Source organism: Channa argus, chromosome 12, assembly GCF_033026475.1.
Source record: "Channa argus isolate prfri chromosome 12, Channa argus male v1.0, whole genome shotgun sequence".
Taxonomy (NCBI): domain Eukaryota; kingdom Metazoa; phylum Chordata; class Actinopteri; order Anabantiformes; family Channidae; genus Channa; species Channa argus.
Window position 1 is genome coordinate 9,229,990 of NC_090208.1, and position 12,036 is coordinate 9,242,025.

Below are 12,036 nucleotides of genomic sequence, written 5' to 3' on the forward strand. Positions count from 1 at the left end.
TCACAGCACGGGAGCAGGTCACGGGTGAACCCGTGGGCACGCGCCTGTACCCGTACCCGCTCCTGAGCCCCCCCACGCAGAATTTCAGATGCATTCAGATAAAAACTATACTGGAGTCAGTATAGTGTTGGGCCCCTGGACCTTGACCTTGTGGGGCCAACGCTTTTGTTGCTTTTTCACTTTTGTCCCCTTGAAGCATATTTACATTAGCACTGAATGAGGAGTGGGATTCGTCATAGCAGTAAAGTGCCACAGCCATGTTGGAGAACGCCGACGAAATGTTGCCATGCGTTTTCCTCAAGATGATTCTCCCGAATAAGCACCATTTCCGGAGTTTTGAAGCCAAAATGCAGTCGGCTTGATAACTGCTGACAGAAGAGGTCACTGTCTTGTGAGCTCAGCTTGACACACTGGTTGTAGTAAAATGACCTGCAGATCTTGTGTTTGCTTTGGATGAGACATCGTTTAAATGTGACAGACACGGGGCGGCCGACTCTGGCCTGCAGGGGCAACGCCGAACGCTAATAAACCCTACAGAAACATCCAAAAATCAAACCACAGGAGATCGAATCAGTGATACTATTTGTTGAATCAGGATTATATGTAGGCAAAAGCTGCAGTAACAGTAGTGGGAGCACTGTACCGAGAACATTGATGTGAAGAGTAGGAGTATAACAAACGCTAGTGGATCCAATGTTGGTGGAAGTAATAGTTTAACACAGAAGTTGATGAGATATCGGTGGTGGTAGGTTAACATAGTTATTCTAAAGGGGTTGGTGGTAGTCGTAGTTTAACAAGCTGTAGCAGTGATATTAGCAGCAATAGCAGCAAGTATAACAGCAGTAGTATTTATAGAAGCAGTTGGCCTACTACATGCATGAATACAGCTTTAGTAATAGTGGCAACCTTGAAGTTTTTATACTAGTATATGTATAATTCCAATTTTAGTTGTATTAGTTAGAAGTAATAATCTTAGTAGTGGTAGTAGTAAAACAGTAGCAGCAGTAGGGTTACACGCACCAATAGGTATCTGTGGTTATAATAGTAGTTTAAGAAGTTGGGTAAGTACTACTGTAATTAATCTATATTTGTATATTAGATGTAGTAGTATACTATACCTGTAAAAGTAGCAATATAGCAGATATTACAACCAGTAGATGTTTTCATACAAACATATATATTATACATAATACCATTACAGTAGTATTAAGCAGTTGAAGAAGTACACAAAATTTTGAAACGAGTGAAAGCAGCAATATCACAGTGTAGAAATACTCAAAAATTCAAGTAAAAGTCTTGCATTCAAAATATCAGTAAGTAATCAAGGATAATCAGCAATTGATATAATATTGTGTATTATTAAATTGAGTCTGCACACATAACTGAAAACAACTATGGTGCTTGAGTAAATATACTGAGTTACTACATGTACATGTGGTAATAGTAATATCAGCCTGGTAGTAGTTTTTGTTCTAATAGTAATAGTGAGATGAGGCTGCAGTGCCTCATTTTTACCTGCAGAGGGAGACAGAAACAGCCCTTTGACTGTTAATCTGATCTGCTGATGTGAGAAGTTTAGGTCCATTGCTCTCAGTAAAAAACAAAACTGTGTGTGAACTTCACATGAAACACACACACACACACACAAAAGCTTATTTATTTATACTCACAATTAACAGTGACATATTATTGCAAAATATAGCGATGACATACAGTCCTAGAAATAATGTAGAAGAAAAAAATAGGACATGAAAGAAAATCTCCTTCACTCTTTTCCACTTTACTGCATTGTTAATATGATATAAATAAATGCAATTCTCTTTGGATTCTCTTTGTGTTAATTTTGTTTTAATTGTGTGGGATCACACAAATCACAAATCGAATCAAATAAGATCAACAGCTTTCGCCTGGGCCCTTCGGGGGTCAACACAGGAGAACATGTTCCGCAATTTCTTGGCTACATCTTGTAGAGAATAACCTTTGTCATAGCAAGTACCTGCAGAAGAGCTTTTGTTTGCTGTTTTTGTTTGTCTATTTTTACTTCTAATTTACACTGAAAATAAGGTCCCTCTCCCCGTGGAGGAAGCAGCAAATAAAGACTCATAACATTGGTTTAAAGAACATAAAATGTCTTAACACTTCGGAGAGACATGCATGGTCAATTAAAGTTATTTCAAATATTTTCGTTACTTAAATGACTACTGTCCTATTTTGGAGCCTGCACAGAAATGACACACGGGGGTAAAAATGACCCTATTGCAGCTTCTTTTGAAACATGTTGTCAGCATCAAATTGTAAAATAAGAAAATGTTTTTCAAATACCAATAATGTCCAGTATTTTCCTCTGAAATGTAATGAGCACAAGTATAATGAAACATAAGAAAAATAATCAACGACTTTAATTCTAACTATAATTTGTACAATACCTAAGTAAAAGTACTTAGTTACGTCCCATCACACATTTTTAGGTTACACTTTATAAGAAGTTTTAAGGCTGTGTAAAATTATTCTGCTGAGAAATAGTAAACAAACAAAAAAAACAACAGTTTTTTGACACAACTGTTGATCATTTATAAATTTCTTTAAAGCTTACAGCCAGTATAAGTTTGATGACAGCCCTACAGACACCCATGACTGGGTGTTTCTGTATTCTGCTTATTAGTGGCTCTGTCCCACCTGGTTTCTGCTGCTGCAGTGTTGAACTGTGTCCAGCAGCAGTGATCTCATGCTGTCTGTTTCCTGCAGACGACTCATCGGGACCCGTAGGAAGAAAACGAGATGCATCCATCACCAACCAGTCACACCAGTCCACGTCACACTGGGAGACAAAAATCACATTTACAGCACATGGCAAACATCAAGTCACTAAATCCAGAGCCCAAATCCTTTTGTCTAATTATGCAGGAGGAAATTCAGTCATAAGACATGTCTCCTATTGAAAGACAGATAATAAACCATTTCTTGTATCATTCTTTCTCCTTTTCACTTTTACGATCCAAGAGCTTCTTCCTGAGAAGATCTGACTCATATTGAGGGGGAAAGAAGTCAGCTAACAAAGGCCTCCAATGACCTAATACAACTGCAAGGGGGGTGGCAGGGAGATGTGATCACTGCCCCTGATCACTGCCCCACCTCCTGGAGATGTTAAAGGGGCAAAACATCTGTAAAGGGTGGTCCCTGGCTGACGACCCTGTAGCTGGCCAATAGCACAGGTGGTGGTGTGTCAATTAACATCTACCTTTGGTTACAAAAAATGATTATTATATTTAGTAGAAGGTTTTTTCCTGAGACAATGGATTTGTAGTAATTCAATGAGAAAGGTTTAGCAAACTCGGCACCCATAGCTGACTACAGAAAGTCTGTGCAAGGCCTCTTGTGGACCTAAGGAACTGTTGATTTTGATAGCACTCCGCACTCTCAGACTCTCCCGGATAGTGCAAGTCTGCAACCGCATACTACAGTCGTGCAACAACCAGTTTTCCCCAACCACAGGTTTCATGCAGCTCGGGATGACGGTGAAACTGGAGCTGGAGAAAAACAAGAGGAGATAACAAACCAGCACCTAACTCTTGGCAAAAAGCACAAGACACATGTTACTCAACTACAGAGCCACATTTACATGTTGTACAGTAGCATTTGCATCGGAGGCTTAGCTGCCATGACATGTTTGGCCTCATTCTTGCCGAAGTAGCATTTTCCCAGGGCTGGGAACCTTTTGGAACATAGTTCCTCTACCAACGTAGGAACCAGGGTCTAAACTAAGTACTCAGCCATAGTTCCATCCCTTAAATAAGTATCTATTCTGGGGGAAGTATTTGCTAAAGGTTCAGGAACTATCAGGCCTGTTAATGTGAGTGTAGCTGATTGGTCATATATCACCCAGCATTTAAATGTTGTAGCTGAGGAACAGCATTGTTTGTTTAGCTGCCCTAAGCTTTTTTCACATATGAACGTGGCACGTGGCAAAATTCAAACCTTGCTAAAGAATAAAGTGGAAGATACAAATTAAAGATTAGAATTAAAAAAACTACACTAACCTACTTCATTTTTTTCACACATACTATAAAATATGCTTGACCTGATGAACCTGTTGCCACCGTGTTAGAAAAAAAGTGAATTTAGATTTTTAATCGTGGATTCGCATTAGAAGCACAGATGCTCACACTATTTGTTATGGTGTGTTAATCGGGGGCCACTGGCACGTTGCTGTGATATTTGACAGGGAGTTCAAATTTTTTAAACAAATAAACCGCAAAATGTACATTTACAAGTGGTTAATGGCTGTATTTCATCCTTTCTTGATTATTGTTGCTCTTCTCTAATTTCAAGCCTCACTCAAAATGCTCTTTTAGAGTGAAAACCCCTGCACTGCTGCGAGTCTGTGTTACTGTAGGCTTCCACTGCACCTCCCCACATTAAGATAAATGCTGGAGCCAATTTCTTTTATAGAAAACGTGAAAAATGTTGCACACTGTAACTTTAATATCCTGAGGTTTTTTTCGGAAAAGACGAAACTCTGTGTAAAGCAAAAACATGAACAAAAGATCTCTTAGTCTTTTGTTGTTCAAGTATTGTTTACGTGAATACAAGGAAGTTGACCTTCTATACACAGGGTTATTCTTTCATACGCCACATCCTGTGCTGCATTCAAGTCACATGAGAAAGTGAATTTAGTTAGAATCAAGTACAGTACTGCATGAATTCATATTGTTCAAATGTAAACAGCAAACAGAGTTGTTTTAATAAAGTTTTCAAATCCCTTCATATTTTGCAGTTTTTGCTCATCAATGAACACACAAAACATATATTATATGCATGTATATTTTTTGTTTATTATTTTTTGTAAAATCTAGTCAATTTACAAAAATATAAAATACAATCTTTTAATTAAAAAGTATTCACACCCTTATAAATTTTACAGTGTCATATTACTACTATGAAAAAAATGTCTACATCCTCTGCTCTAAATTAAATGTAATTATCTTCAGGACTAGTTGTAAAACATACAGTACTGTATGGCTGTATGCAAATAAGCTGATAATATACTGGTTTCAATCTTTCAAAGGTTGGGCACCATTTAAAATAATACACAAACATGACCACTGTAAACTCAGGTGTGAGGAATTGCACAGGAATTGTAACTATAAACTTCATTGTAGATGCATTTCCAAGTTGCTTTCGTTTATCCAGGTGGAGCGATCAGTGCCAGCATGTGATGCATCTGTCTGTAAAAACACAGGAAACAGAGAGTGGAGAGTGATCTCATGAGTCACTGGATGTATTGTTAAAATACGTCTTGTAACTGGTTGGGCTCAGTCACCTTGCCTGGGTCTCCTCCTCTTCATAGTAAGTCATTCTCACAATCACATGTTCTGCAGCAGAAACACACATTTTAATAGACCCGCACTGACTAACAGTTAGTAAATGAGCAAATGGGTTCTTACACAGCTTGGTGGAGACGTTTCTGGTTCATCATGTGTTGTCTGAAGATGTTTATGGCTTTAAATGTGTCGATCTGATCCCGGTGTTCCTCTATCACCTTTTTGTACCTGTCTCAAACACACACACACACACACACAAACACACAAACAGCACAGCACAAAACACCAATCAAAATAACACTTAACTGAACTTTACTGACCACATACATTAGTTTTTTATTGTTAAAAATATCAATAAAGTTGTGAGAGTAACAAAGTCACAAGAACAAAGGAACTAAAGAAACACAGGTATCAACAGGTATCAATGAAGCTCCAAAACACATGGGATCCTTCTTTCCTATAATGCAAATCAAACATGTGAACCTCCACATTTTAAAATGTCAAAATGCTGTTTATGCATTGATACAGAAGGATTTATTATCTATTAAAAAAACCCATCTCTGCAGGTACAAGGATGGAAAGTAACATTTGCTCAACTGCATCACTGCAGTACAAATGTAAATTTCCATTTGCCACTTAATACAACACTTCTACTACATTATAGCGATACAGGAACTTTTCTATGGACCCTCAAATAGTTATCATGTGTTGTTTTATACAGCAGTGGTGGAAGTAGTGTTCAGATTATTTACATAAGTAAAAACACTAATACAAATCTGTAAAAATAGCCTGATGTAAATAAACGTCATTTGCTGAAAAGTAAAAGTATGTAGGTTTCGTCAAAAGTACAAGTACTTAATGCACAGCAATGTGAATTGATAGTGTTTAGGTAATTATATACTACATGCTGTATACACAGTACTAATATATAAAATTATTTCATACTTCACTCATTTTCTTACATTATTACTGTTCAGGCAGGAGCTAATTTGTGACTGTTTATGGCTACAACTAATGTTTTTTTTAAAAATATGAATTAATCTGTTAGTTCTAGACTTAATTTGTCGTTTTACATTTAACCAAACAGTAACCTTTCATTATCCAGAGACGCTTTTTAATATCACATTTTGTCTAACCAAAAGTCCAAACCTGAACAGCAAACTGACACATGTGAGAAGACGAAACCATTAAATGTTTGGCTTTGTTGCGTGAAATTAAGCTTAAGTTAAACCTAAATCATTATAAAGGCCTTTGAAAATCAATAAAACCAAAAGTGAAAAATAAAAAGTAGAGTCCAAGATTTTTATACAACAGTAGTTCCTACAACACTTCACTTGGTGTGTGCATTTGTAAAATAAAAATACATATTTATAAATCAAAACTAAATAAAATAAGAAGTGTAACCTCTGTGTCCACGCCACTTTCTTCAAACTCTCCTTTCTCCACGTCTGGTAGAAGGTCCCCACCACAGACCCAGACAGCCGACGGGGTCTGTCCTGGTTGAGGAGCAGTTCATCGAACAGAAAGTTGTGGAGGACGGCTTGAGCAGACAGAGCCACCAACCAATAAACCGGTTCCTCTAAAACCACTGAGTGGAACGTTTGGAGAGAGAAGTGGAGCCACTGTGGTACAGGTGAGGTGAGGAGGCTCTGGATGAGGAGACAATGTCATCCACAGTTAAAGATTATAATACTGTAAAAGATTCAGTCGCCTCATGTATTAATCAACTTTCTGTACATGTTTTTTTTTGGTATCAGTGACCAGAAATGCTCTTTAAACACAACCAGTCTGTGTCTCACCTGGTTTCTGTTGCTGTAGTGTTGAACTGTGTCCAGCAGCAGTGATCTCATGCTGTCTGTTTCTTGCAGACGACTCATCAGGACCTGTAGGAAGAAAATAAGATGCATCCATCACCAACCAGTCACACCCTTCCACGTCACACTGGGAGACAAAAATCACATTTACAGCACATGGCAAACACCAAGTCACTCAGTCCAGAGCCCAAATCCTTTTGTTTGTTTATGCAGGAGGGCAAAGTGAAACAAAGGAATCATGACAAGACTTTAAGAAGAGGTTCTGTACAGACAGTCAATTTTAATTTATCCTGGATGTCTATACTATGTCCTGCAAAGACGTCTACAAACTAAACCTATACTAGATTTTGTTGAATGACTGAATGTTGAATGTTCTGCTCTGGTGACCCCTGAAGGGACAAGCCTAATCCTTTGAACATGTTGAACTGGGATTGGTTGGCGCTGGCCCATTGATGAAAATGGGCCAGCGCCAACCAATGTTGAATTCAGCAATGAATTCAGTTCCAGCCAAAGAGAGGAAGACAATGCAGACAAAGTCCAAAAATCATGACCTCTGACCTCTAGTGTGCTGCTGACTCTGTGCAGATAGAGCGTCTCCTGCTGGATGAAGCTGGCATAGCAGTGCTCCGACAGACGACCGGACCACAGCTGTCTGACGAAAGAGGACGAGTGGAGAATCTCCTCAGCCAGCAAATCACTGTAACCCCAGATAACATCAAACACACTCACACCATGGACGATGCCTGCAGAGGGAGGGAGAACAACAACTATGAGATGAGGTGATCATCTTACAAAGAGACTAATGCTGAGAACACAGCAGAGAAAACAGAAACAACATTAAACAGAAGGCACATACAGTTCACCGATTAGCCTCAACCATAGCACGGATCTTAATAAGCATAGCAGAGTGGTTTGCACTCTTGCCTCACAGGAAGAAGGTCCTGGGTTCACTCCCCAGACTGGACAGGATCTTTATCTGTGGAGTTTGCATGTTCTCCCTGTTTGTGTAGGGTTGCTCTGGTTTCCCCTACTGCTAAAAACATGTGTATTAGGGAGCATAAATCATTGTGCTATTTTAAAGATTACAGAAAACCCTTAAACAAAACAAGGACCAATTAGTTGACAAATATAAATGGACATGGTGGGAAATTAGGCAAATATAACTAGATATAAAGAATGAGTCCAACTTGTTTTGGCTTTTTGATCTGATGCTTAAGGTTTTATTTCACACTGTCGTGTATTTGTACGGTAATTTCAAGAATAAAACACAGACAACTGAATGTAATCCCACTGTGCACTAGTGCATGTGTCCTGCCTACATCAACAAGCCCTAAAATTATTAATAAAGTTTATTTATGCAGTAATAACTCCAAGTTATCAGCAGAACACTCTCCCAGACGTAAGTGATGCTGCCCTTTACGATACTTACACACTGGTTTTAGCCCTCAGCTCTCGTAGTTACTGTCTGGACCTAAGTCATAAAAAAAAACAGTCGCCTTACCTGTTAACCTGCTGCAACAACCAGTAAACTCTCACCTGGATCCACAGGTTTCCTGCTGCTGGGGACGACAATCGACCTGGAGCTGGAGATAAACAAGATGAGATTAAAAACAAGCCCTTGAGGAGATAGTGGATTGTTTGTTTCAGGGTGGCAGTGGTTTGTCGTCCCAAGTGAAACAATAATTAGTTAGAGTAAAATAGACTGTGACCAAAGTAGGTGTGTCTGAGGGAACTTGATGAACCTGAGTCCACTTTGATCAAAGAACAGCAAACAAGACACCACAATTTAATGTTTGACCGGCAATGGTCATATTAAACCTCAAGCAATAAAAGTTCTATAAATACACTTTGTCTCTATCTTGGCAAGAAAACAAATAATGCTGTTCTGTGAAATGTCTAACACCATTTTTATTGACAAAATGGTGATTTTGGGTGGAGGGTCTCTTTAAGGGCAGCATATGACAGAGATTACCTGGCTCTGGTGGAGCAGATGTAGAATCTCAGCTCTCCACAGGGGGCTCTGCGTAGCTCCTCACCTGTACGCAAACACACACACACTCCCATGTTTCTATGACTTCATTGTATTGTCAATACAATGATACAATACCCCAACACATACATACTGTCTAAGAAATGTACAGGGGTTTTGTAAGGTGTTGTCTTTCCAATTACTGTGGTACATAGTGACCGTTGGCAACGTTTTCCCCTGAAAAACAGGTTGCTACTCTGTATAGAACCGAGCTTATTAAATAAGAGTAAACAAAGAAAACATATAACAAATGTGAAAAGAAATTAAAGCTGTCTGTAAAATTTATCCAAGTAATTATTAAACACACAACTCTGTCCAATATTTTAAATCTGTAAACTTGAAGGTTTCACTTTCAAAAAATGTTGTTGGGCTACTGTTTGGCCTGTGTCAGTTGAGATCTTATCATGTAAATGTTTATCGCATGTCTCTCATGCAGATTGAGAAAAGACAAATGTGAAACTGAAGCACCTTGGTTCGGTTTCTGACTTAATAAAACCTCACTGAAATTAAACATAAATCCTTATTTCATTCACATTTTTAATAACAACACTTAGAACTAAGTGGAGCTTTGCAACAGCAGTATGTTGTGTGGCTTCATCATATAACATTATATAACTGCTTTTCAATCTATACCTCCACCATTACACAGTATTTACCCAGTGTTACAAATGTGGGGTTTTTATGCTGGTTCCCAAAGTCCTGGACTAGTTCAGGAGGTCATAATATGCAGACAATAACTAAAAAATAACCCCTATGATATGAGATTATTTTGTTTACCTAAAATCCTAATCAAGAGTCAGACAGATTATTGTACAACTGTAAACACTCTGGCATTTTTATGAAACCATGTCCTATAAACATATGACACCCAGGTGCTTAAATTCACAGCTTTCCGGAAGAGTGCTCAGTGTTGTAATAACAAAGAGGCCATATCAATGCATAATTTGAGTATCATATTACTGAAGAGGTTTTGGATGACTGCTCATTTAAAAAAAAGAAGGCTTTTTCTTACAAACAATTACAGTTACAAACAATTTGATTTAAGTTACAAACAGTTTGCTTTACGTTTATACCCTGATTTCTGTGGTCTTAAAGCTTAATATTTTTCTTTTATTACTTAATTTTATTGATTTATCCAATCCAATCCAACTTATTGATAATTCTATATTGATATAAAAACGGCGCAATTAGCAGAGTGGCCACCTACTGACCATAGGGTCAGTGGTTCGCGCCCTGCTCCTCCCAGCCACATTTCAAAGTGTTCCTGGGTAAGACACTGAAACCCCAAAATCCCACCTCCCAATAACCAGCCGCACAGTGCGCACAGTGTATTTTCTTTACTTTTTGGTGCCATTTCCAAGCAAGCCCAGTTTTCCCTGGTCTTCCCCAAACTCCGATTGTTCCAGCTCCTGATCCTGAATGGGAATTCATCACTCCAAAACCAAGAGCCAAACTTCACAGAGAAAAAAGAGAGAACAACGTTTTAAAGTAAATGTCCTCAAATACGACATGAGCCCACTGACAAAACTCTACTCACCTGTGCTGCCTTGTATGCACCTAACCACACAGGAATGGTGGTGTTTGCAATCTGACGGAGAAAGCCCATGTCTTCTGGTGTGTGTAGTGACACAAGGTTACCACCTGTCTGAAAGCACAGGGACTAACACACACACACACACACACACACACACATTAAACCAGAAAGTGCCAATGTACAATTTTAACATTGTGTTATTGTGATGAATTACAATATGTCCACGTTACTTCGGCGGCGCTCCAGGAGCTCCACACAGGGTAAAAAGCGAAGCATCTCTGCCCGAACAGATGCCATCGAGGTGGGCACGGCGAGGCTGGTTCCTCTCCTTCACAGTTAATATTCAGTAACAAGTGTTAAAACACATCATGTTGAAAGTGCAAAAGTTATTTCCTCATTTTGTAGTTCGTGCATCTATACCATTGAGTCAATTTTCAGTCATTTCCAGTATATTTATTTTTTGTGTCTGTTTCAGGTTGTTTTGAGTCTCTTTGCAGTTGTTACCTGACAGGGGCAGTAAGGACAACGTCTCAGTCAGGGGGACAGTTAGGAGACAAAGAGCCAACCCAAACAACATCGTTCTCCTGTAACACACACGCTCGTATGAACAGGAAGTCACAAACAGCAGATTTCATTTCATTTCATGACACATGCTTTAGGTAAAACACACACAAAAACATGAAGAACAAGAAGCATTTCAAAAACAAAAACCATATAACAGTGTTTACAATATGAATATATAATTAATTGTTTCTTTGGTGAAGGTTAATAATGTAATTAGTGTACAATAGCAAAGAGACCTACACTCAGTCCCTCCAACTGTAATCTACATTCAATCGAAAGCTTTTTTTATGGAGTATCATCGGTTAACACCTACTGTTTAAGAGTTGCCGACCATCCTTATTCAATATTACAAACAAATATATATACTCAACAACCTGAAATGAGTTCTTAATAACTTATAACTCTAACTTTAATACCTTCAGAGAAGCAATCGGATGAAGTAAAAGAAGGAACTTAAACTTGCGCTTAAGTGATAAAATAGTGACATATTTGTATGAATCTGATGACACCATAGTATGTTACGCTCTATAAATATATAAATATAAAATAGAAGTCTTATAACCAACAGCCACCATGAACAAAGCTTCCTCTTTTGTTCCTGTTCCTTCCATACATTGTTATAATGCTAAAACAGTTGATTTGACGGATTCTGCACAAGAGCAAAAGCTAGAAAGTAGAAAGGTAGAAAGTTAAGATCCATTTTACCCGGTAGCACGTCTTTACGATGATGTGCCGATTACACTTTGGACTGTTTTGGACTTTATGATTTTATAA

At 38.4% G+C, this 12,036-nt stretch overlaps 1 protein-coding gene across 3 annotated transcripts; it reads right to left on the reverse strand.

Moving 5' to 3' along the window:
- Positions 1-4,836: 4,836 nt before the first annotated feature.
- On the reverse strand, positions 4,837-12,036 carry LOC137137437 (uncharacterized). 3 transcript variants are annotated; one of them, XM_067523690.1, is made up of 14 exons: positions 11,679-11,857; positions 11,203-11,282; positions 10,929-11,026; positions 10,702-10,824; positions 10,506-10,617; positions 9,108-9,171; positions 8,845-8,886; positions 8,672-8,718; positions 7,694-7,878; positions 7,121-7,204; positions 6,726-6,970; positions 5,445-5,549; positions 5,321-5,372; positions 4,837-5,225 (listed from the first exon to the last, which is right to left on the reverse strand). In XM_067523690.1, exons 2-13 carry the CDS (start codon positions 11,273-11,275, stop codon positions 5,342-5,344), a joined length of 1,209 nt encoding a protein of 402 aa, XP_067379791.1. In that variant the 5' UTR covers positions 11,276-11,282; positions 11,679-11,857; the 3' UTR covers positions 4,837-5,225; positions 5,321-5,341. The 3 variants fall into 3 exon arrangements, with proteins under 3 accessions (XP_067379791.1, XP_067379790.1, XP_067379792.1); XM_067523689.1 differs by lacking the exon at positions 11,679-11,857 and adding an exon at positions 11,968-12,036 and having other exon boundaries at positions 4,838-5,225; XM_067523691.1 differs by lacking the exons at positions 11,203-11,282; positions 11,679-11,857 and having other exon boundaries at positions 4,839-5,225; positions 10,913-11,026.

Coding starts and splice junctions, on each gene's coding strand:
- LOC137137437 (XM_067523690.1), bottom strand. CDS start 11,275: ATGTTGTTTGGGTTGGCTCTTTGTCTCCTAACTGTCCCCCTGACTGAG. Junction 11,027..11,202: donor GTCCTTACTGCCCCTGTCAG/GTAACAACTGCA, acceptor TTAACTGTGAAG/GAGAGGAACCAGCCTCGCCG. Junction 6,971..7,120: donor ACTACAGCAACAGAAACCAG/GTGAGACACAGA, acceptor CTCCTCATCCAG/AGCCTCCTCACCTCACCTGT.